Below are 25,882 nucleotides of genomic sequence, written 5' to 3'. Positions count from 1 at the left end.
ATAAAACTCAAACACTGGGTCGCTCGACCCAGGACCATGACAACCTTGGCCACATCGTTCATTCTCAGCTCAGCAGATGCTACTGCTACAGCAGTTAGGTGGGCATTATGTAGCTCAGCTAGACTACTCCAGTCTATCAGGGTCAGCTCATTATGTCCACACTGCTCACTACTGTTCATATTGTTCTGTACTTTGGATCTTCAGCTTCAATAGTAGCTTTCTTACACTGATGTTATAGCATTGAGCTACCAGGTCAATGTGGATGTTTGCCTTCCACTTATCCATAGTACATGCATTGTAACATGATATGGCTTGGCTCGGCTTGGATAGTAGCATTCCATTAACTCGTCCGTGACTTGTTCCACTAGCCCACCTCTCATCAGTATTTGATGGTTCTCCAACACCTTGCTAAGCTGGGTAACAACTGAATCAGTATGACTTTAGTTGCATCTCTTGATCATCTTCCAAGGTAGGGTTGGGGTTCTAGCCTCGAGGTCCTTACTGGATGCATGGTTTGACCAGGATTCGAACCCCAACCTATTGTTCCAAAGACTATCCCGCTGCTATATAGTAAGCAGCTGGAAAGACACACAAAGACACACAGACATATTGTCTTGTGGCCCTTTTTGGGTCACAACACTGTGTGTGTGTGTGTGTGTATATATAACATTGAAACGTTTATATTGTTTACCCCCTTTCTCCCTTTTCCTGTTCCGTCTGCTCACCCTTTAGTGACTTACTATCCCTGCCACCTCCTTTATAGTGTCTCTACCACAAACAGACACACACATGCAAATATAGTCTTAGCATGACAAGGCAGAATAACAAAAGCAGTCAAATAAAGGACACACTTCTCAGCCCTGTGCTTCCTTTGTCTGTGTCTCTCGTGTCTCCTCCCCCTTTCCTGGGTACATGTGTTGCTCCCACTCCACTTGGTTGACTCGAACAGGTGCCTTTAGCGCTGACACTATCTGAGGTATTTCTTTTTGCTTTTGGGCTTGTGTGTGTGTGTGTGTTTATAGTAAGAGCACCTCTGCCTCAACCCACCCTCTTCTCCCGCATATCCCCGCTGATACAGATGGCCATTGTTATCATGTGCAGCAAATGTCACAATTGATAGACAAGTTGCTCTCTCATGGGATTCATTTCTCTCTCACATCTACAGCTGCTGCTTGCGGATGAGGGTTATCTCAGCGTTTTGAGCAACAGAGTGAACCAATCTTCCCTCCCCCACCTGATCTCTCCCTCCCTCCGTTGCTCTCTCTCTCTGCTCCCTCACTCTGTCGTTCTCCTCTCTTCACATCAAATCCTCCTGTGAGTGTCAGCGTTCCTGTGGCTCGGCGGTGGCTGCTGCCTTCCTCAGTCTCTCTCTGTCACACTCTAGCTGCTCCCACCGTGTCCCTGCCTCTACTGCTCTCACCCACCATCTCCTGCTCTCTCTCTCTCTCTTTCTCCCTCCCCTCCTTGCTATCTTTCACTCCCTCGCTTCCTTGTTTTCCACTCCACTGCCGATCTTGGGGAAGTCATTGTGGGAGACAAATTTCTCTGTTTGCCGTTCACACAAAGAAAGGGATTACGGGTTGATTTGTTGGCTCCGGGCTCTCTCTGCATCCAGGCAAGTGGCAGCTCCTTATTCTATCCTTATTCGCTCCTTCTTTTTTTTTCGCTCTCACCATCATCCACAATCCAAAGCCTGTGATGTATGCATGGTAGTGTGTGTGTGTGGTTGAAGCTGTGTATATAGGCTAAGGGAATCAGGGAAGGTGGGGGTAGGGGTGGGAATTATGTGAGGGAAAGAGGGGGGGCAGGCACACTTGGAGCAGGCACGTCCAACCCAGAGGGACAGATGGCCAGTAGCCCTGGTGCTTTTTCCTCTTTGGTTTTCTAATTCACCCTGCAGGCTTTGTATAAGGCCCACTAATACACAGACCTTCTCTTCAAGAAGCAAGAGATGGCTGCTCTCTTTAGCTAGAAGAAGGAGGGGGGGCATCTGTATGTGATGAACGGACAAGGTATACGAGAGGAAGGAGGAGGGGGCTGCTCTAGAGGCAGAGCAGGTTTTTAAGAAGGGGTTACTACAGGAGAGAAGAGAAGATATGAGGAGCTGAGAGGGAATGGAGAGGGGGGTCATCAGCCTTGAATACATGGAGGTCAGGTCCAGATGCTGCTCAAACAAAAGGGCTTCTCTGGGGGAACGGCAGGGGGAAGCGTGGCACTCGCCATTGTGTGTGTCGCTGCATTGCAGGGTGCTGCTGGGGAGCCTCATGCTAATGATGGCCATTCATTCTTGTAACGGATGAGTGGGCCCCAGCTTCTGTTTGCCTTCTTTTCACATACACACGGTTCATATTTCTTTCGTGACCAAATATCAGCTGCGTTAACACACAATTCTCTCTAGAAAAGGCAGAGGAAGGAAAAATGATGGCTTCTAAGCTCACTGAGGAAGCTGGGCAAATATGTGTTTTTGCATAGTAATGATGCATGAGGACAGGTGCAGCCTCTGTGTTCAAGGACTTTGTGAGGTTTATGTTTAATGCATGTGGTGTTTGTTTTTAGTACATTTTGCAGATACAGTCACAAAGGACTATCATTTCCTACTATTAGAGTAAATAACAAAACCAATTTTCAAATCTACAAAAGAACTGCAGATCTTCTTCCTTGTTTGTCACTGTGATTGGCAAGTGGGTGAAAGTCAGCCCTGGAGGCTATGGTCCTATGTTGTTTTGTTATTGACAATTTCCTTCAGGCCCTTTTCTTATGGCACACTATTCAGAATTACCATTGTCAAAGCACAACCTCTGTTTCTCTTTCTATTTCTGCACTTGGAGGTAAGAACAAACTGTACTCTGAGCCTGGTCTTACATCAACTTAATCAATACTGCTGAAGAACCACTGTGATCATGAATATAAAGTGAGGCTCACAGTAATGTTATTGTTATTTAAAATCCTCATTCTGCTTTCCTCATCAAGCTCATCCATGTAAGACGGCCATGCTTTGATCGTGTGAATACTCAAGTAAGGATGTGAAAACCGTTGAGAGGCTAGTCTCAGTCACTCGGGTCAAGTTAAGGTGATCAGGCCCTGATTATTGAACCACTAGCTTGTTCTTTAACTGTAGAAGTATTCATGTACTGTAGTTCTCTCAGTTTAGCTCGGGGTGATTGCACTCCCTGCATGCTCAGACTAGACTCGTACTTCAGCAAAAGTAGAGCCCTTTGCCTCACATGAAGGAAAAAAAAGCTTGTGTGTTTAGAGAATATTTTTGACTAGCTGGCAGTCAAGCTAGCTGGTTAGCTGTTAGTGTTGTGTGTGACAATGACACCTCTTTTGAACTTTTTGAGTTCAATGAACTAAATTGTGTAAATAAACTGGCTGAACAAGGATTCTTTGTTGTGATCATGAAGACTAGTCTGTGTCTGTCTGCCTCGTGATGATTTGGATCTGCTGTGGTGGCCAGCTAGTCTACATTCTAGCTAGCCAGTTCCTGCAAGCAGTGACCATGACTGTGGCTCAAAATCTCTACAATCAGATAAAATCAATCTTCAGATTACGGTATCAGAGTTTGGATCAACACTCCCTTACTCATGATAAAGCCATAGTTGTTGTCAAATTGCACCCAGATTATTGCCCGACTGGTGCATTAACTACATGACATATTAAAAATGGACCAAACCTCCTTGAGGGCTTTTCTTTTTTATATCGTAACTGGTTAATTGAGTAGTGCATTTGTCCATTTTGCAAAGTGTAAGTGATGAGCACAGTTTTATATGGCAAATTGGTTGTGTTTTTAGAACTATTTTTAGAAACATTACATTTCAAGGTTGGCTTGAAATCCTTTAAATCATTGATTTTTGTACACAATAAACAAGTTATTTATATTATTTATGTGATTATATTCATCATATATATATATATATATATATATATATAATATTATATTATTCTGAGTATATGGTACCGTTAGACATAATCTCTGTTTAGAATGAGCCTTCCTGCTCCTAGTCATTAAGCTAAACTAGGCTAATCTGCTTGCTATAGTTTCATTTCAGTGTGCATATAGCGAGTGCTTTTGATCTTCTCTAACTCACACTAATTTTTCACTGCAGCAGTGCTATTATAAGTTACTTTTTTACTTCTAGTTGTGGTACAATGAGGGCTTATGTTGAAGTTGGACCAAGTGAATCCGAACAAAAAGCTGCAGTCCTCTTCCCTCAGGGATGCTCCGGGGTTTTGTGGTCAGGATGCCTGGGCAGCAGTCCATGTCTGCACAGGTACAGACCTGTGCTTACAAAGGTTTCCTTTGGTCAGCCATTAGGAGCTTAATCCCTGAAAGTTACTAATTAAGTCAAGCCTCTCCGGACTAGTCTGGTCAAAGGATAGTAAACGGATCCAACCACCAAACGCCGTACATAAGCACTTAGTAGACTATATGTGGCAATATATGTAGTATTGTTCTTCTACTGTATTCCCCTCTCATCTTTCTGTGCTGTATTCCCTTCTTTAACCCAGTGTTCAACCTTAGGGAGGTTTTCTCAGTCAAGGCACCTGCACAAAGCTGGCTGTATATCACGAGGGACCATGTGTTAGGTAATGCCAAGAGTCTATATTTATGACTAAGATAGCTGGAGAAGGATAGAACAGAAAGGCAGATGAGAGAGAGAGAGAGAGAGAGAGAGAGAGAGAGGCAGTGGGCGGGAGCATGCAAGGGGCTGTGGGGCTGCAGCCATTGGCCTCAGACAGGAACTGGAGTGTGAATAGCTCACATTGGCTTAGCCTCTAAGCTGGGCTGGACCTCTAATTTGCTCTGCTTGTGGAGCTTTGAAGAAAAACGGCAGCTGCCTACTAGCTGCCTGCCTGAATGAGTTTGCAAGCTGGGAGCTAGCACTTGCTCACAGACAGCTGGATGATCCATGGATGGTTTGGATGGAGCAAGAAAAGCAGAATTCATCCTGCTTGGATTTACCTTTTTGAATATTTCTGTGGAATAACCAGAGAGAACGGGCACAGAAGCAGCGGCGTAGAGGTAATCTGTGACATTTACTACTTCTCCTGGGAATGATGCCGTGTCTTCCGGGATTACGTTGAAAGAGATGTGGGTGGGGAGAATAGATGGATACACAGAGGCAGAAATGCAGGCAGGTGGATTTTTAACAGACTGTGGGAACCGGTGCTTATGCAGATTTGTGGTGTGATATTGATAAGCTGTGATGTGTTGTGCTGTGCGTCTTTGATGACGGCGGCTCTCTTAATCGCACACACATGCATTATTGTCAGTCTGAGCTGATGTTTGATTAGCGGCTCACTTTAAACGCTGATCTGTTGACACACTACCGTAGGAGGACATTTTGCCCTGCCCCTGGCTCCTGCAGCTACATCTTTTTCTTTCTGTCATCCACCTTTCCATTTCTCCCCTTCTTTGAGTCACCCTTTCTTGTGCACTAGCTAATCTGTTCTCCTCTCAGCTTTGCCTTTTAAATGAAAGCTCCTTTCTTCCTTTCCAATTTTGGGTTTTATTTCTGCACCGGTTTCTAGTAGAAGGCGAAAAAACCCACAAAAACCCCAAACTGAAATCTTAATGTTATTTCATTAGATTTATAGCTAATAACGCTTCAGATTTTATATGCTTGCCCACTATTCATTTTCAGTCCTTATTCTTCGTCCCCATATTGAAAAGGAGGGAGCTGTGGAAGCAGCAGGAGAGCAGTGGCTGGACTCGGCAGTGAGGACTGTTGTGGCGCGAGCTGAAAGAATGCCCTGTTGTGCTGGGCAGCAGCAGCATTGTGTGTCTGGCCTGCTTCTCTTTAATGGGCAACTCCGTCATTCCTTTATTGAAACAATCACAGCGAGAAACCTTTTCTATGTTTAATAATAATTAAATAAATAGGCTCTTTGATACACAACCTGGCCTCTTCATAAGTAAAGGGCCGGGTATTGTTTGAAAACTTTCTATTGTAGCCCCAATAAAATAAAAGTGCTACACACTGTGCTGGTAAAATACTTTCTTGTGAAAGCATGATTTTTCCATATTTCATGAAAGCAGCATTAAGGTCTTTGACGTCTTAAATGTTCAACCTCATCTAAACATTAATAGTTGTAAGGAAAAACACATCAGTTGTGAAGATGGTTTCATATTTTATTTAAAATGTTACCATCTGATCAAAAATCAAATAAGCAAAGGTATAAATCGGAAACTGTTCAGGTTGAATAGCAGGGCTACCAAGTTATTTTCCTAATACCATTTTCATAATAAATATTAGCTTATAAAATATTAAAAACTAGAGATGACAAATGTCATTTCCAAGTCCTCCAGGCCCTGTAGTAAGCATTCTGTCTGACAAACAGTCCAGAACACAAACATATTTAGTTGTGTAAAACAGAGAAGAGTGAAATATTCAGATTTGAGAAGCTGAGACTGAAGAATCTTTTGCATTATTACTGAGGGCGTTTTGTTTTTTTGGCATTTCATAGACCCATTAGCTGACAGCCATCCATACACTCACACAGTTTTACTACAAAAATAGTACTGACATACATGGTGACACAGATACTCTACGCATTTGTTTTTGATAGTTTTTCAAATTTGCCTTTTTTGCCTCTATTTTCTTGTGTAAGACAGGAGGAGGCATTGCAGCACCTTGCTGAACCATCCCCAGCACACTGGTAGTTAACCGAACCTGCTACAGCATGGCATGCTCCCAGCAGCTCCTCAGCCCCTGATAGGATCTGGAGTGGGATTGCTATTTGCTTAATCATTAATCTGAGGGCCTCCACTACATTGATTCTCTCCCTTTTCCCCTTCATCAATCATTATGGGCCAGCATTTCCTTTAATGGGGGATAGAAGTGCTGATTGGGGGCATAAAAATCATTTTGGTCCTGATCAGGGCTACAAAAAACAGGTCCAGAACCTGTCCAACTCAGCAACAGCAGCAAACTTCTAGCCTTCAAGCATCAGAATGAGGCTGGATCCTTTAATTAATTTTATGTTCAAATTATGTTCCTAAAACGTAAAATAGAAAAATATCTTATAATATGATGTATTTGTCCTATTATCTTTGCTAAAGACTTGTCCAGCTCACACCATAATGGATGCAAATGGCCACCTAACCATAGTTTGCGGTTGAGAAGCTTCCATCATCTGACCAGTGTATTAAGGGACTACTTGTGTGGATGAGGCCTTAAAGTGCTCCCTCAATCAATGCAGCTCCAGTAATTGGCTTAGAGGCCCAATACAGTTCCATGCTAACTCCCTGCGCGACTGTTTGCTTTCTCTGCCCCGCCTCTGCTCGGTCTGCTCTGAGATGTTCATGTAATTTCTTCTAACGTCACCTCTCAGCCTCTGTTTTCATAACACACACCTTGCCCATCAACACAAAGATGTGTGTTTATTCTGGAAACAATGCCCCAAAATATGCTCTCGCTGTGGTTTAGATGCTGTACACAGGACTGTTACGAGCACGTATGATAAGATTGGGTTCTTAAGAATATAAAGTTTGTTCTTTTATTTTATTATGACTCTAATTAAATAAATAATCCAGCTGCTGTTTTCATTACTGAAACACAGAGCATGGTCTGACATTAATTTGCTAAAATCCAGCCATCAGGTTAATCTCGCTCTCAGGTCAGTGCCTGTTCTTTTGTGTTCTCCCTCCTGCTATGCTCACGCTCACAACCAGCAGGGGTTAAAAACAGCAGATGTTTGGCTGAAACGGTGTGCGTGTGTCCCCGTGTGTGTCTACAAGTTTGCCTATGTCTGCTAGACAATGAGTGGAAGCTCCTCAGACCATCAACAGCAGGAAGGCGATTGAGGGTATCAGATGTCACCAAAGTGCCGTTGGCCTATTGTTAATACTCAGGACGGTTTTCACCTGGATTTGTGTGTTTGTGTGCGTTCGGATGCGATTGTTGTTGCGGTGGCAGTGGCGTGCGCACACAAGGAATGTTTTTGTTTTTTTTTGCGTCATTTTACAAACTCATTAAGATTTCGCTGTCACTGGCCATTTGTCTTTGATATCTGATATATACATTTTATATATGGGAGAAAAGATCTCAGCAAGTCAACAGAGTTTGAGGTCATGTAATTGCAGTCAGAGAGGTCATCTTGGCCCCAGGTAACTGAACCATACTGACCCAAAGGTCAGAAGAGGACAACGTGAGCACGGGACGTAGTCGGCTTCTCGCACTTTGCTTGACATCCTGCATTTCACCTTTCAATGTAAATAACAACATCAAAAGAGGAACGATTTTGCAGTGAGAAGCAGAATCTTATCAGATGGCTTCACATGAGCAGAAAACAAACTCTTCAAACTGCACTTTTTTGCTTGGCAGCCTCAGCCCATCCTAAACTGTTATAATAATAAACATGTTGTTGTTTTTCGGCTTTTGAAAAATTCTTCAAATGGCCCACAGGAGCCCTTTCAGTAATGTACCACAAACCAAGTCTCAGGTGAAACAGCTAAAATATTCTACAAATTCAGGGTTTGGGTGGGTCTTCTACTGATAGATTACTAGACTTAGTGCAGATTTACAGTAATCTATAAACTGTGCTGGTGTTTTGTTTTGTTTTTCTACGCATTTGTGTTCATATATAAAATACAGGTGAAGTAAACCTCAAATATTATTTGCTATGCCTACAAATTGCTGAAGCAACTAGATTATTCTCTTTATTGGGAAGCCACCCATATCTTCACCTGGTATCTTGGGGTAAGCAGGATTTCACCCCTTAACCTGTATACCTGACGAGGTTAGCTACGACCATCCAGAACCATCTCGAGCTGATGTTGGCTGCTGTGATTATCTCCCCAGTGGCTTTCTTCAGTTGTTTGTTCGGGCTCCAGCTGTGTTGTCTGAAAAAATAGCACAGTGATGATGCGATCCTTCGGCCTCATTAGGCAGATCTTAGTAACTGTCTTTCTTCAGTCCATGAGATGGATAGCCTTTCACAAACTTGCCCCTCCCAAGGCATATATATTCACCATAAGCAAGAGTTCATGCAAGTGGTTGTTTCTGTTTTTTGAGTAAAATGCTAATGTGAAAGCAAGATCGTGTTTACAGTGTTCACCATCAAGTCGTTTTCGTCACCCCTGAAAAAAAGATTTTGGTCCTAGGTTTAAATCGAATGGTTAGCATGGTTAGCATGTTCTTCCTGTGAGCACATGGATACTCTTGCTTCCTTCCTTAGTCCAAAGACACGCTTGCTAGGTTAACTACTGATTTAAAACACTAGCCTTCCTTGCTAATATTTGCTAATTAGTGAGTTGCCATAGAAATCCATTCAACAATTACTGAGGTGAGTTAATTGAAAACCTGAACATACTTTATTTCTTTATGCAGTAGATGGTGATGCTAATGGAAAAATCGCAGATCATCATTTTGGAGTTTTTATCGTCAGAAATCCAATATTTGTAATATTTCAGGTTGGACAAAGGAAGATGATCAGGTCACAAGAACCTTACCATGCTGCTGACATAGTCTACCCATAAAACACTATAATTATAATATGTAAGTTAAATCAAATATTTGAAAAATGTCCATTTCAGATATTCTCTACTTCCTTTCCCCCTTATTTTTAGCTTGTAAGTGCAGCATTAGAACCAGATCTCCCCTTTATTCCTTTTACTCGTGTATAGTGCATTATGTTAAATGTGGATATCCCTGGTAGGCCTGAACCACTTTTATACAATACAAACATTCACTCAGCTACATGAATGAAATATTTAGTCAGCCTCCATAGACAACAGCTTCTCCTGCAGCACAAACTCTCATAGCTTTCATCAGGCCAGCAGAAAAGGCTGCTGTGCCACATAATTGCATGCAAAAAAAATGTTTCTTCTTTTTTTCTCTCTCTTTTTTTTAACAGTGTAACGTAAAAAGACTGTTTACACTGGTCAAACCATTTTTATGTTTATCTGTGACTTTTGTGCAAACACTCACTGGTTTGGTGGTAGCTCAGTATTTGTGTTGATGATGCAGAGCGATATAAGATGAAAAATATGGATTTTTCACTGCCAAAACGGTGAAAGTTAAGCCTTGTGCATTGTAAAAGATTCAGAAGCCAGATGGCCTTAGAATCTGCTTTTCTCTGAAGCTAGATAAAATGGCCTCTAAATGTTTTGCCGCTCATCACTCGGGTGGGAGCTCATTTACAGCGTGCAGAAGTGTTCAAATAAATCTGGAGAATGTAAACTCTGAATTATATCCAAGTCAAACTTAAGATAAATGGAAGTGGAAGTTGATGTGAAATGTAGAAATAAAGTTCTCTAAAGCAATTCTCTGTATGACTTCATGAGAAAGCTTAAATATAATAATCTTGGCCAATGTAATCCTTGAAGTCGTGGAATATAAATAAATCAGTCATCATATTTGTGGCCAAGACATGTCAAGGAAGAGGCCTGGAGATGCTAAGACCAGCACAGTCACTCCAATAGTTGCTGATAATACGATTTCCTTCTATTTGTGGCACCTAGCTGAGAGAAGAGGTTTCTCTTTTGAACAATTTTGAGTCTTTCTGAGCTGTGAGCCTTCATCGCATACATCCTCTTAACCACCATACGCTCCGAGACAAAGACAGTTGCTATACGTGTGAATGAATCACCACGAGGATGTCCATTTAACATAATTATTCCAGTACTCAGAGCATCTACTCTAAGGTGAGGACATTCCTCTAAGGTGTGCAACTTCAAGGTCTGTAATTAATTTCATAGCACAGCTCAGATGCTCCTGCAGTTTATGGTGCATGTTCAGTAGCAGTGAGTGAGTGGCCCAGTATTAGGAGTGAGGATGTGGGTCACAGCATGCACTCAAACAGGCCACTTCAGGGACACATGTCCCTTGCTCCAGAGCTTTTTATGAACTGCCAGTGAGGACAGAAGCTGGCTTTGCTAGCTTGATATTTATAGTCCATACTCTGAATACACTATATATATGTATTTACATGCTACTTCTGCCCTCTATCTTTGTCTTATGTAGCTGAAAAAGGTTGGGACACTGGCCACATACAGCTTACAGCTGCTCATACCAAGTGATAACTTGTTCAGCCAGGTTGTCACTACTGGATTCAGCATGCAGAAAATGGGCACCGGATGACAACTCTAGCTGTTAATACATTGGAGTATTACCTGCTTTATTCTCACATCAGCACAGATCAGCACACTCAGACTTCACAGAGACTTTGTAGTAGGGAGCTAAAGACTGTTTAATGTCCTTACTGATTGCGTTTCATACTGATTTGAGTTCTCCCAAGCTCCCCTCTTGGGTAATGTCAAGAAAAGTTCATAGCTGCAGCGCATGTGTGAGAACAGCTTCTTCTGTGCATATGTCAGTGTGGGTGCTCAAAACTGCATGTGCGTTCTTGTTGTTAATTTGGTGTCCTATACAGATCGGAGCTAAATTTAGATCAAAGTGCAGCAGTGATAAACGTAGGCAGACACGCAACACTCTTATGGTTGTACTTCACTTCCTATTTAGGAAGGTCATTAAAACACAAACGCATAACAATACCATCCAGTCTATTGCACAATAATTTAATCACTCTGCAAACTGGAAAAATCTGCTTTACAAATCCAGCATTACTGCATTAGATTGCTTCGAGTTAAGTGAGCAGTGGGTCTCTTTCCTAAATGCTCAAGTGCTGCAACTGACCACTTTTGTGTTACTGAACAATTTGTTGTGCTTTATCTACGAAATTTAAAAAAAAAATAAAACTGAAGTCTAAGATAATTTATTTAAATTACTTTTAAAATTATTTTTTAATGAAATACAAGAATGTTATTTAATCAAGTGAAAATGTCAAAACAATCTACCGGCTTAAGTCTCTCAAATGTGGGTTTGCAACTTTTCGTTTTGTGTATTTGTAAATTAAATCTATCAGTCGATTTATGATTTAATTAATTGTTTGGGATTAAAGAAATCACCTTTGGCTCTGGAAAACTGACAGCTGTGTTAATAAAAATACATCATATGACAGCATATTAAATATTATTTAGCAACATGTAAATAAAGCATTTTTTTTCCCTTCAAAAAGGCAGAAACGACTGAGCATTAAGTGATTTTGCTTGTTAAAGGACCTGTAACTGATTATCCGAAATGACCAATTCATTTTTGCCAGTCATCTAATCAGTTCATTGATATTGCACAGAAAGGTGTTGCAGCACTACAGTGGCACAGTCACAGAGATAATGTTAATGATGTGGGAGAGGCGAGGACAGGCTTGCCTGGACTCTTTTATCCTTTTAGCGATGCTCTGCGTGTCACACACTCAAACATGCACATATCCAGCTTCTTAGAGAGTGAGATGCAATTCACTCAACATCACAACACCAAAACAACATGACAGTGGAGATGTGAGGAAAACCAGAGGCGTGGTTGTATGTTTGAGTGAGAAAGTGTGAGTTGTTTGTTCTGCAAGAGATGTCACGTGGCCATTAGGTGATTATTTTTGTTGTGCGTGTGTGTGTGTGTGTGTGCTGTGTATCTGTGCTGCCTTCATCCTCCTTCACTCTCTCATTCTCTTCTGTGCTGTTCCACCATTTGGCAGATGCTCTCTGTCATAACAGCCTTGTACGTCCTCTCCCTCTGGGAACAGACCGGAGCGGCTGATTGACATTAAGCGAGAGCTAGGTACTGATTGGATGTTATGTGTTTGGTTTGTAAACTCTGCAAAGAGCTAGCAAAGATACACTTTTTGTGGTGGACACCTCAGCTAGAAGTGATTTGCCATTGCCTGCCCACTAAAACCCAGAAACTTTTTCAAAAGTATCAAGCGAAATAGACAAATTAACCTTACGTGAAGTGAAAAACCAAGATAAAAAAGAGTGGAGGAGTTGATCTTTAGGCACAGACCATTCACAGCAACAAAAAACGTTTAACAAATAAGGAATTAGAAAAATGTGTGAGATACTAAGATTCTTAAAAACAGTTCCAAATGGAGAGTGACATTTACAATTATTCATTTCAAACTAATGTAAAGTGCACTGAAGGGGATAGGTGAGTGACATGGGTGCAAATTTTTCTTGATTCTATTCCATATCTCTAATGGATATGATGTAAAAAAGATGTAAAAAGATCCAAACCTCACTTTAAACAGTACAGAAACCTAATGCTTTAAATGTTCTGCTCTATACCTTATTTCAGTGTATACTAAAGTAAAATAACTAACACTGACTAACGGTGGAAAATAACAGATAGAAAAGTTCACAGTATCCTCAACAAGCCTCAGTATCACTATCATCAGACAGAAATTACCTTTACTGACTCATCCGCTTATATTAGAATTTTTTCAAAGTTTTTTACAGCCTCCTCCAGAGTAAATACATCAGGTAATTGGCAGACTGACAGCCTACAGTTGCTGCAGATGAACAGCGGCCACTTGCTTGTCCTAGAGTGGCCACCAGATTATGCACTTGAACTGGGAGGGATGGCGAAGCAGACTTCAGTTGACTGCAATCTGTAATCCACCCACATCTAGTGGTGGATTTTTTTTTTTTTTTACTTTTATTTATTTATTTATTTTTAAAGATTTTGTTCTAGCAAGTCAAACAGTGATTTGTTAACCACAACACATTGCATCACATGACTCTTGGTGAACTGGCTGATCTTTTGTATTTTGTGCAGAATCTTCTTTAGAAAGCAGCAGTCAGGCCTGCATGTTTAGCATGGCACGGTCTACTACTTTGACACCGATATGATAATGAAATGTCTGGTTTTAGTGAAATATTTCAACAACTGTTGCATTAATTTTTATGACAAATACAAGTCTCCATCAGCGTGAACTGGAATATTGGTAATCTTGTCACTTCTTATCCAGCTTCAGCATCAAATCAAATCTCCAGCTGGTTTAATTGTTTTGGTTTTTGACCAGATAGTGGCAACATTGATTTCTAATTCCCATTGGCTGTCTTTTGTGCTTATCTACTATAATGGTTAACATAAAAACCATTAAAACCATCAGCTGCTTGCTTGGCAGTAGTCTCTTAGTGCTCTGTCCAAAATCATTTCCTACTGAATGTATAGTCTGCTTCATTTAATGTGCACTATTATATTTAGCAGCCTGAATTCTGAATGTGTAAATTTATCCATGAGTGCACAATAGAACCAAAAAAGGGTGCCCACAGCAAGTAAGTATGACTATTTTTGCTAGAGCCCCACAGTGCAATGGTGTTAAAATGACAATGACTCAACCGCAGACAATGATGATGCAAAATTACAATGGTTTGAGTACATTGACCACATTCTCAATTTCCTGCTCACTGCAGAGCAAACATGCCAGCCAAGCAAATACTTATCTGGAAAGCATCCTGGAAGTTTTTTTTTAAAAATCTTATCCACAATGAATTTCTACTTCTCTGTATCCCGCTCTTGATTTATTTTCAAACACCTCAATATTCTTGCATCTACTACCATGCTGAGATTTGCATATTTAAACCCATATATGTGTTGATAGAAAAACTCTCCTCAAAGAAGTCATTAACAGTGGCTAGGAGGCTGCAGAAGTTGTGAACTTAAACGCAGATGAAATTACACAAAGCTGATCTGTGACGGAATACAATTGATGGATTTCCTGTTTGTTGTACGAGGCATACCCAGCTTATTTGCACAGGATACGCCTCCAATAATTGTTATTTCAGCCCTCACTGTGCAGCTTTAGATAAAGGTTTGTTATTCCCGCTAAAATCTTGGGTTTGTCCCGTGAGCTGAACTGAAACTGAAGTGCTTCAGTTCACTATTTTGTACCTTTGGGATATAGCCAAAGACACCTTCAGCTAATATGTGACCAAGGTAGACATTTAAACCTTTTGGGAGGAGGCGGTAAAATTTTGTGAAGTAGTATTCATGATGAATAAAGAATCACAGAATGGTTAAGATTAACGACTGTTGCGTTTCACCCATGTAAAATTCTTTTGTTTTTTAAAAAATTCTCTGTTTTTATACATGAATGAATATTAAGTAACCCAGCAATAACAATAATTGGGGATAATAGAAAAGACATTTTGATACGTTTTAACCAATTATATCTCATTTATACATATGTGTTGCATATAAGCCCTATGAGGTGTATCATTTACTGTTACAGACACTGCAGCCTGCACCATGCTACTCAACTCGTCCCACGAGCCTGTACTATAATTTAACGTTGTACCTGCAGTAATATCATATGCATGGGATATACAGAAGTTATGAATAATTAAGTATGGTAAAGTAATATTTGTATTTGCTGTTGCATCACTCAAGATATGCGCTGTTACAGACATTACAGTTCTGAAAAAGTCGACAACGCCACACATAATGTTGGAGATTTTCATACATATATGCTCTAAATAACATATCAAAAATATTCTCATTAATTATAAGCTTTTTGTTTTATTTAAAAAAAAAAAAAATCTAACATTGAATTGCTCTTTAAAAAAAAATCAAGGAATTGTGAAAAATTTCAAAGTGGGTAAAAATCCCTTGCTTATCACGCTCCAGCCTGCAAAAGTAGAAATATCAAGGTTTTTTTTCTTTGTTAAATGTTGTAATTAAAAACTGACATTAGAGGAAATGCAAATATGTTATATATCATAATTCCAAAGGTATTTACAGTCTCATAACCCATAAAACCCTCAACATTATCTCAAAATAATATTATATACTGGGAAATAATGTGTGTTCAGCAGAAAACTCCCGTGTCTGTGTGTGTGTGTGTGTGTGTGTGTCTGACCTGAGCAGGGAAAAAAAAATATTGTTGCATATCCTTACTTTGTTAGTCAGTTAATATTCGCTACTGAATAGCAGCCTGTGTTACACTAAGAGTGAGAACTGATTGATGGGGTTTCTTTCTAATATTGTAAGATCTTTACCTTACAATAGAAACCACCTTGACTTAAATGTTATTATGAATTGGCTATGTAAAGAAAACTGAATTAACAATGTTAGCAATTTACTAAACCAACCCTATGTCATCATATATATTTTTTAACATTGAGTGGATTTAAGACAAATGTTCAAACAGTAGTGAACACACAGTCAGCAGCAAGTCCCTGTGGTAGCTTCAGTCTGGGTGAGATTAGTATGTTTGAGTTACTGTTGAAGGAGCTCCTGTGTACACTTGAAGCCTGACATGAAGCCTCTCTATCGGGAACAAGCTGTCTAAAAAACAGTCTCAGCCCGTCACTGTTATATAATGCTACGACTGTGTTGTTTATGAGTAGCACAAAACGCATTGTGCTAGATTTAGGTTTTACATAAGCCATTTTTAATGCTTATTGCTGCAAATTACAATAATTATGTAGCACAAAAAGCAAAGCTTAGAAAATGTATATAAGCACTGCCAGTATGGTATCACTATTAACAAATAATGATGATAACGGGAAAAAGTAGTGAAGTCAAAAATTTAATCCACTGTATAGTCTTGCAATAGTGCAATGAGTTTGTGAAGCTTATAATGTTTGTCGAGAGAGCTCATCCATCCATTTGTTTAGCTTTAAGCTTTGGATTGTGCTGCTGTACTGCCTTGATTTATTTATTTTTTTATAAGGAGTTAGTGTTTATGTCCACCCTCTGTACCAGACTTGGTGAAGACAGAGTATTTACATGCACTTTTTCATATGTTCACTGAGCAAATAGTGGCTCAACTTGTATATGTTAGTGTTAAAAGTGAAGGCGTTTCCAAATGTGCTTGTTTCTTATTTGCCATCCATGCTTGTACAGGCAGTTTTCTCACAGTAAAACAACAAAGTCCATTGATGGCCTACAGAGTTAGTTAATCAGAGTTGGGGTCAGGACTCACCATGGCACTGTCATTGTTTAACTGGACAGAGAAAATAGACACTGACCACACTGATAATTCAGAGTTGAGTCTGACATCACTGCTACTGTCCTACTACAGTGAAAGCATTGAAGCTGTCTGTGCTGCTGTTTATTCAACAGGGATTATTTCCTACACTTGATAAAATGCCTTTAGTTTTGTTTATGGATCTGGTGGAATAGACTTTTCTAGAAAGACATCAGTGATTCTTAAGAGCACAAATCTCCTCATCAAGTAGACTGTCAGATGCTGAGTTTTTAAATCTTAGCTTTGCAAAGTAATTTGTTCTGTGGAATAGCAAAGGGGAAACATGGCGATGTAAACGAACACACAATATTAATTTGTCAACTGTCAACTGGATTTCACTGTCATATTTAGATATCTCTGAATGTATCAAGGTATTAGGCACTGAAATTAATAAGTAAAGCTCCTTTATAGTGAAACGGGATTTACAGGAAATGTTTGGCATTTTTCCTTTAGGAATTAATAAAATGTTTCCTTTGTAATATGACTTTTACAGTAGACTACAGTACTGTATGGTTTTTCATTGCTGGATTTTGACAAAACAAACATCACTGTATTCGTTAACAATGCGACCTTTGTTTATTTTATTAAAACATGCAAAGCACTGACTGCTTCTTGTTGATTATTATTCACTGAGAGGGACACAGACTTTCACATGGCTGTGGAAATAATAAAAAAATACTACATCATAAATTTCAGAGCAGAGGATTAAAGGACAATGGCAAAGTGACTGTTTTTCTGGTAACTTAAGCTGGTGTAAGTTTGTAAGGCATAACTGTGGAGCTGTGTCATTAGATAATTGTTAACTTGACTCCCATTCCCTGGTCACTAGATTAATAATCCATCCATTCGCTTCCGCTTATCCTTTCCAGGGTCGCAGGGCGTGCTGGAGCCTATCCCAGCTGTCATAGTGCGAGAGGCGGGGTACGCCCTGGACAGGCCGCCAGTCTGTCGCAGGGCTAACACATAAAGACACAGACAACCATTCGTACTCACAGATTCACACCTATGGGCAATTTAGATTAATCAATTAACCTATCCCCCTTAACTGCATGTCTTTGGACGGTGGGAGGAAGTACCTGGGGAGAACCCACGCAAGCACGGGGAAGACATGCAAACTCTACTCAGAAAGACCCCGGCCTGATGGTGGACCTTCTTGCTGTGTGGCAACAGTGCCAACCACTGTGCTGCCCTCTGTAGTGCACTGTCCAGTACACAGTAGTTGCGTTCTACATGACACTTTTACATTATTTTTAAGGTAATAAGTACTTTATTTATCCCAAAATTTGGGATAGTACTCAACTAGTTTAAGGATGAGGCTTTTCATCCGTACTGTAGTGTTTGACTAGTCTTTTTATCCTGAGCCATTATAAACAAGACATCACATCATTGCAATTCCTCAGTTGCAGTGATGGTCCTGGAGCAACATTGGTTGTGACACGGCCGTCTCAGATCGTTCCACCTGTTAATTCTGCTCATTTATAATGCTGATAACACTGACCAGTGATTCAGCTACTAAAAGATCCAAGCGTGATGATGCTGGTCACAAAAGATCCTTTAAATGTTAGATGTTGTTTATTTAATTGATTAATTTCATTCCAGAATTAGTTTAGGTGTGAAAAATGTAAACTATAAATTTCCAGTAAAATTCTTCTTATAGTTTCTGCTTTAATTGACTACAGTGTAAGTAAGCAGTGAGCCACGGTGACTTTGTTTGGATTGAGATCCGGTGCATGGGGATTTATGTTTGCGACTTTATTGAATGCACCCAAATATGATGGCATTTTGGGAATGGATTGCTCGCAAGCAATAAGAGTGGTCCTTACTTTACTGATGCAGTTCCACTCATGGGGTTTAAAAGGCAAAAATATTTTAAGAGAATGTTGTTTTATATATGATGGTGTGCTGATGTAACAAAAGCTTTAATATTTTATACTGCGGGCACATCAGAATTAGTCAGCCTATCAGAGCTCTCTCTACTGTGGGGAATAGCCCTGAATAACAGCTCCATTCCCAGCTCAGCAGACAGTGTCATTAGAGCACACCGAGCCTCAGAAACATCATCTTCCACCATGGGACCACCCAGTGGTATGACTCAAACTCCCAGAGACGGTTACTTTCATCTTATCGTGATCCACTAAGAGGAATAAAAAGCATCACTTTGCTCGTGTATTGCTGCTGTATACAGACAGTTTGATGATTTATCATGTTTTCTTCATGTGAGTATTTTTACTCATGGTTTAAATCTTAGACAGCCTTGTGTAATAAAATTTCCTCCTCCCTTATCTATTTATCTCGAGTATCATTTTCAAAATGGCAGAAAGGAAAGCAAAAAAGAATCGGCGTTTCCTTTGCGGGGCAGGTGTGGGACTGAACAGTGCTTGGTAAAGACTTGTTTATTACAGGGTGTTTGTGGGCTGGATGCACCTTGAGGGATAGGATGCGTGCTTGCATACTGCATGGGCTGAGGAAAATAAACATGAAAGGGTCTTTTTGTACTCCTCGCTCGACTAGAACAGTGACTTTAAACTATGTGAGAAGCACAATTGCTGCACCCGTCAACTCAAAAGCAATTCAGTGATCCCCTGACGACAGAGATTAACATTTGTATTTTTGCCCATACACCTATATTATATGTCCAGTCTTGATTAAATGTAAGTAGTAATGTTAGTAGTGAGTGCATTATCAGATTGAATATACAGTTTGTTTTTAGTGTTAATTAATCTGAAACTATTCAACCATCCAACAAGCAGTTCTGAGGGATTATACTGATAGCTTCAGTTGTGTTACAAGGTAGCGATTTCTTTTCAAGTTTGAACTCCTGCTTAATTCAGTGAGGTTCAACTGAATGTGGCCTGCAGTGCTTCACACTGGTGCAAGGCTTGCGTGTTACATTCAAGTCTCTTGTTTAAGCCGGGTTTTGCAGTACCTGCTGTGTGTATGTAAATGCTGCTGTACTGATCACAGATGGGTTGCAACTTCCATCAACCATCTGGCACGTCATCTCATCTCCCTTCAATAAAGTCAAAGACACAATGGCCCCTGCCTCCATTGTCTGGTGTCAGCTTCCTCCTATAAAGTGTTCTCAATACAAAGTAAAACACAGCAAACCGCTAATCATTAACTCCAACAGGAGATCAGGCTCAGGGCAGTTGGGCCAGCAAGAAAGACAATGATCAGACTTCTAATGAGCATTTCTTTCTGAATATACTGACTTTCAGGTATAAGCTCCAGCTTTATTTTGTCTCAAATTAAAAGGCATTTGTTGTACTACGGTTAAACCGAACGGCACCTCAAAATGCAGTGTAGCTTCCAAGCAGTGAGCATGCATGCTTTAACAATCGATAATAATTTAGTTAGGATCCCTTTGGCAAAACGACTCTAATAGTATTAAGTCAGTCCATTTTACAATTTCAAACTCACCATGAAGAAATTGAGAGATTGATAACACTATCAGGACTAGTGTATTGCTAAAGGTGACCTTTTTTCATCTTAGCGGGCAGCACTTTCCCATGAGACGGAGCGATGGCTCAAGATGCAAAGCCTTGATTTAATTTCCTGACGTAATATTCACAGCCACTCAACAGACACTGCGCTGCCAGTGATGGCTCTGAATTACAATCACACCCTCTTCATTTCAGAACACTTTGCTGTGGCTGGTCATCATCTCAAAAAGCTGAATGAATCTTGCAGCGCTGGCTGCATTTCTAACATTAATGACAGATTTTTCAGTTGAGAGAGAGAAGTATATTGAACATGTTGTGCAAGGAGGAAAAGTCTTATTTTACTGTCATTCTATCCTAAAGATAAGGGTTGACTTCAGCAGCTTATTTTGTTTTTTTTCCTACCCCTAGGTACAACCCGCCCCCCTAGAGACGGAGAGGTCCCAGGGGTGGATTACAATTTCCTGTCTGTGGAGGAGTTCCTAGAACTTGAGGAGAGTGGCACGCTACTGGAAATAGGAACATATGAAGGTGAGTAGGAGGAGGGTGATGATGATGATAATGATCATAACTGGCACTTCATGTGACTCATGATTGCGCAGGTGTTCTCATTCTCCACAGATACAATGAGCGTAGCAGCCATCAGTGTTTCCTACATGTAGGCAGGCTACAAAAGCATGCATTCAGTTGATTCTGATTATACAGTGCATGATGGGAGGAGATGCATCAGGAGACAGCAGGTCACTCCACATCTGGCCCTCTCACTCTGATTAGGACGGTGCTGTGCAGCGCTAAGTCTCATACTAACACAAACCTGTGTGTTTGTGTGCGTTGTTGTGGGCGCGTGCGTGCTTGTTCACAAGGCAGTGTGTTATGCACACAGATTTGTGTGTGTGTGTGCATGGGCTTGGTTGGGAGGGAATGTTACGACATTAATCTGCTTGGCACCGACTCTGCTGTGTGTTGGCACGTTTCTTCCTATCACGCAGACAATGTCAAATACCTATCCACAGGAGGCTGTGGCCATCCACGCTAGTAGATGAAGATTGGATGATTGATTCTCAGCAAAATCTGTTTGAGATGTTCAAATGTCTCTAAATATAACTATAGAAATAACTTTAGAAAATGCCACTTTTTTAAAATTTGATTTTAGTCGAAGAGTTGAAATGAAGGGAGGGGATATAACCAAATTTAAATGATGGCTTGACCATCTGCCAAATGTTCTTGTCTTCCTTTTAAGTTTAAAGATAGAAGAGTCATACGGGTCACATGCATGAAAATGTAAAGCTATAGAATCCACATGGGTAGCTCAGCTTAGCATAAATTCAGAATTGCAGTTTGTCTCTGGATAGGGCAGGTTACCCTTTTCTCCCTGCTTCCAGTCTTAAGTCAAAGCTCATCAAACTGGCTGCGCGGTGTAACATACTGTATTGATTTATTGAGTTTTGCAAGAAAGACAATGAGTATATTTTTATCAGGCAGGCAAGCAATAATTCACTGCTTCTGGTAATGGCTGGAAGTGGTTCTTGTTTACCGTCAGTTGCTTTTTTTTTCTTTTACATCTCAGATAGGCTTGTAGGTGCGGGATTTTTTTTTTTTTTTTTTTTGTAACCCATGGACGGAGCTAGTTCAGTTGTTTTTCTTTTCTAATGCAAAGCTGCGCTAACTGGTTCCCCTGGCCAGTTTCAACTGCAGAGTAGTTAATTGATTGAATGTATGGCTATTGAGTTCACACTGGCATTATGCGGTGTACATAACACTATACAGCATATACATTATGTACTAACTTGAAGAGTACTTTGAGGACTCAGTTTCCCACAAAACCCAGACCTTGTGATCAGACCAGCGTTACATTGAACAAGCTGTTTCTTTGTTTGTGTTAGATTTTGCTTAATCTTTGACAATCAAACACTAAGTAGCTTGTCACACGATACTAAAAACATACTCAAGGATGTAATATTGATTCCCACTTCCCCAAAACAATTTTTTGGAGCTAAAAAGTGGCTAAAACAAGCTGTGTGCTGAGCTGGTCCACAGTTTTGATCGCTATGCTTTAAAGCCTCAAATCCAAACTAAAATCTTTTAGCTTTCCAACCAGCTTCTTATTTCTGCAATTTCTAGTCACATTGTGATCCAGCTTTATGTCTTTTCCTCCTAGCGTAAGATTAGGAGGTTTCATAGATGCTCTTCCTGCTTATCTTCCTGTCCCCAACTCTTTCATTTTTATCCCCGTCTTCCTTTCTCTGTTTCTCGCTCTCCCTCCTTCTGCGTCTCTCTCAAGCATACTAATGTCCTCCTTGTTGCCTAGGTAACTATTATGGGACCCCCAAGCCGCCAAGGCAGCCCATCATTGGGACAGTGATTCTCAGTGATGCAGGCTCCCATCAGTCCACCCCAACACGCACGAAGTCCTACAATGACATGCAAAACGCCCGCGTAGTGCCTGCTGACGACGACGATGACGACCAGGCCACGGAAATGAACAACAGTTTTACAGGTGAGGGCAACGTTGCCGATCCCAAAGTTTGGAAATCCAGCTTTCTTGGTTTCTGCATGTGTAGCATTCCCCGCGTGTGCTTTGCTTCTTCTCCACTGGATGTTTGTTTAAGCGTGTCTCGGTAAACATGTATGTGCCCAAGATTAGGAACACAGAAGGAAAGAGATAATGTGTGTATGTTTATTATCCTCTCCTCTGCTGTACGGTGATGGGTGTCTGGCGGTTACATCATGTCTTTGTGATGCTGATTCCTTTTCTGTGAGCCTCCAAACACTGCCATCTGCCTGTGAGGAGGGGTGTAGTGGGGGAAGGTTTAGATTACAAACTGCACTCAGTGTTCAGAATTTTCTCCTTGCCACCACCTTGCTCTGGTTTCAATAACTACACTATTTTTTTTTTTAAAGCTTTCTCACTAAATTGCCCCTAACATTTACTCACATACCAATTCTGAATATTTGTCCCGTGGCTGATTGAAATCATGTTTATGCCTGCTGATTCTCAGCATATGTCAAGAGATTAGCTGCCGTTATAAACTAATTCCTAAACAAAAAAAACTAAAGAATGAGCCAAAGTTTTTCACGATTTTCTTTCTTCTGAGGGGGTTTATCCTGTTTTGAGTGCAAGACATGGTGTCTTGGTTTTTTGTTTTTGTTTTTTTTACTTGATCCTGTGAAACTATGCCCTCTCTGTGTCCCCCTGCTAGGCTGCCAGAGTGTTGAATTTGCATTTGATCAACCCTGAAAAGCCCACGGAAGTGGTGGAGGATATTTGGCCAAAACTGGGGAAGGAATGGGAATGGGGGTTGGGATTGACTAGCTTTAGGAGAAAAAGGCCTGTGGGCAGAGAGGTAAAATGGGTGGGGGTCAAAGTGAGTTTGAGAGACAGTTGCTGAGGAAATTAGCATATTCCCGTGACCCTTTTCAATACACTAGAAATGGGCGGGAACCAAGCAGAAGAAGGGAGAAGTGCTAGCACTTTAGTGTGGCTAGAGTTGCCTGATGTGGTCTAAAGAGAATAAAGACTGAGCATGTTTGCTTTTTTTAATCTCTTCCTTTCCTGCATGCATGAAATGTGATTATTATTTTGTTTGTTTTCTGTTGTTGTGCTGTGTTGTTGTTACGTCACCCAGGATCCTTAGTACGTAGTCTCTTTCCCTCTCCTTTGCTGTGCACAGGTAACCCTAACGACCAGGATGAGAGCCGCAGCGGCATTCTCCGGCCGTACCCTGCACGTGACAATGCTCTATCCTGTGTTCTGAACAATGCGGCCACCTCTACCGCAGAAAGCGGGCAGCAAACCCTTGCAGAACCACAGGTCTCTCCAGAAGACCCGCTGGGACCACTGCCTGAAAACTGGGAGATGGCTTATACTGAGAACGGGGAACTTTACTTCATAGAGTATGTATCAGCAGACTCTCGACGCCGCCTGTTTATACATTTTTTTTGGCCATGGCTCACGCTGTAGTCGGTGTTTTCTGCATTTTACCTGCACTATTATCCCTTTTGTTCGTCCAGTTGCTTGTCTTCCCACTTGATTTGGTTTTTAGGCCTTCCCAGCCAACCTGCCCAGCCCCCTGGGTGCTACTGCTTTCCTGTTAATCCCTGCATGTCCCGATCTCAAAAGGAGATCACATCCTGATCACCTGACTACCTCCACCTCTCTGTCCTCTCTGCAGCACGGCAAAGGCACAACACCAGGACATGGCTGTGTATTTTCAGAGCTTGTATGTTCATTTCTGCTATCACTGAATTACAGAATGTTCTTGTTTAACAATTGAGGGAAAAGTCAGGTCGCTTACTGTTTATTTCCTTGCTGTGCCTCTCTGTTCTTTTCATTTGTGTTTGCAGCACACCTTCTGTCCGCTGTAAACTTGCTGACGTGTTTTTCCTAATTCTCATTGATGCATTCGTGTCCCCCTGCTGTGCTTTTATATGTCAGTCTGACGGCCTGTGTTGAATTATTCGGTTCTCTTGTTTGCTTCCTCTCAGCCACAATACAAAGACCACATCATGGCTGGATCCTCGGTGTAGAGACAGAGCCTCCAGACCGCTGGAAGAGTGTGACGATGATGGTAAGCTTCTATTCCTCATTTATTAAATCAAAGCGTTCATCCACACTCCTGTGTAGTGGTTCAGGAACAGCAGGGGATGCTCGGGGTCTCAGAAGTGAGGCTCCTCTTGTTTATTGTTGTGATGCTGTTATTAATTTCTGGTGCTGTTTTTAGTACACTCATTTGGTTTTGATTGAAAGATTTGTTAGAAATTGGAATGTGCTACATTTGTCTTGTTGTTAGTTCTACTGTCATCAAAACCTGACATAATTTTAAAATAAACAGAAAAAAACATTTGATTAATTCCAAATGACACTTTGTTTACAGCTCACTCCAAACACAAATTGCATAATTACCCCATCAAGTGGTGAAATCTAGAATGGCACCCCAAGTCTCACTAGATTTCTCAGGGCATTTTGAGATGTTGTTATAGCCCAAGTCAGTCTTTTTCTAAGGGTTTTCCCTTTTCCTTTGTCTTTCTCTGACTTGTCACGTCATTCCTTATTTGCTTTGGATTCCTGCATCCTTGATCCACCTTCCATCTGCTATCATCCCTTTTTTTTCTCTTCATTTTCTCTTCTTTGTTTCATCCTGCTTTGTCCTTGGAGAAGAAGGGATACATACAGAAGACCTGGAGAGTGATCTAGGTAAGGTTTGTGGAGGTTTTATGGAGGATGTTTTGCTATATTAAAATTATATTATTTCAAAGATGCCATTCAAAACTGATCATCTCAAAGAGGAAATTTAATTGGGCATCTGTTTCAAATGCAAGGCCCTGAATTCTGTAAGGAAGATATATTAATTTAGTTTAGAGCAAAGGTAGCTGCAAGGGTTTAAATGAGTTGTTTTTTTTTAAAAAAAACAAAAAAACAAGCATGCATGATGCTCTAGTGCAGGGGTGTCCAACTCCAGTCCTCGAGAGCTACTGTCCTGCAGCTTTTAGATGCATCCCTGCTCCAGCACAGCTAAATCAAATGGTTGGATTACCTCTTCAGCATGCCATCAAGTTTGGCAACGGCCTGATAACAAGCTATTAATTTGATACAGGTGTGTCGGAACAAGGATGCATCTAAAAGTGCAGGACAG

At 40.8% G+C, this 25,882-nt stretch overlaps 1 protein-coding gene across 16 annotated transcripts in view; it reads left to right on the top strand.

Annotated features, from left to right (window-relative positions):
- LOC102291253 (membrane-associated guanylate kinase, WW and PDZ domain-containing protein 1) overlaps positions 1–25,882 on the top strand; it is an 89,373-nt gene that overhangs the window by 32,007 nt on the left and 31,484 nt on the right. For 4 of the 16 annotated variants that reach the window (XM_014336600.2, XM_014336596.2, XM_014336599.2 and 1 more), the window contains exons 3-8: positions 20,661–20,780; positions 22,558–22,746; positions 23,876–24,143; positions 24,422–24,469; positions 24,735–24,817; positions 25,396–25,443. In XM_014336600.2, the coding sequence (XP_014192086.1) occupies positions 20,661–20,780; positions 22,558–22,746; positions 23,876–24,143; positions 24,422–24,469; positions 24,735–24,817; positions 25,396–25,443 (756 nt within the window). Of the gene's footprint in view, positions 1–3,981; positions 5,024–20,660; positions 20,781–22,557; positions 22,747–23,875; positions 24,144–24,421; positions 24,470–24,734; positions 24,818–25,395; positions 25,444–25,882 lie in introns of those variants that run through there. The other 12 variants (XM_005931740.3, XM_014336605.2, XM_014336607.2 and 9 more) reach the window with 10 other exon arrangements.

Source organism: Haplochromis burtoni, unplaced genomic scaffold (assembly GCF_018398535.1).
Source record: "Haplochromis burtoni strain Fernald_Lab_line unplaced genomic scaffold, NCSU_Asbu1 Contig_146, whole genome shotgun sequence".
Lineage (NCBI taxonomy): Eukaryota > Metazoa > Chordata > Actinopteri > Cichliformes > Cichlidae > Haplochromis > Haplochromis burtoni.
Note: the sequence above shows the minus strand (reverse complement) of the source record. Positions and strands in the feature narration are given on the sequence as shown.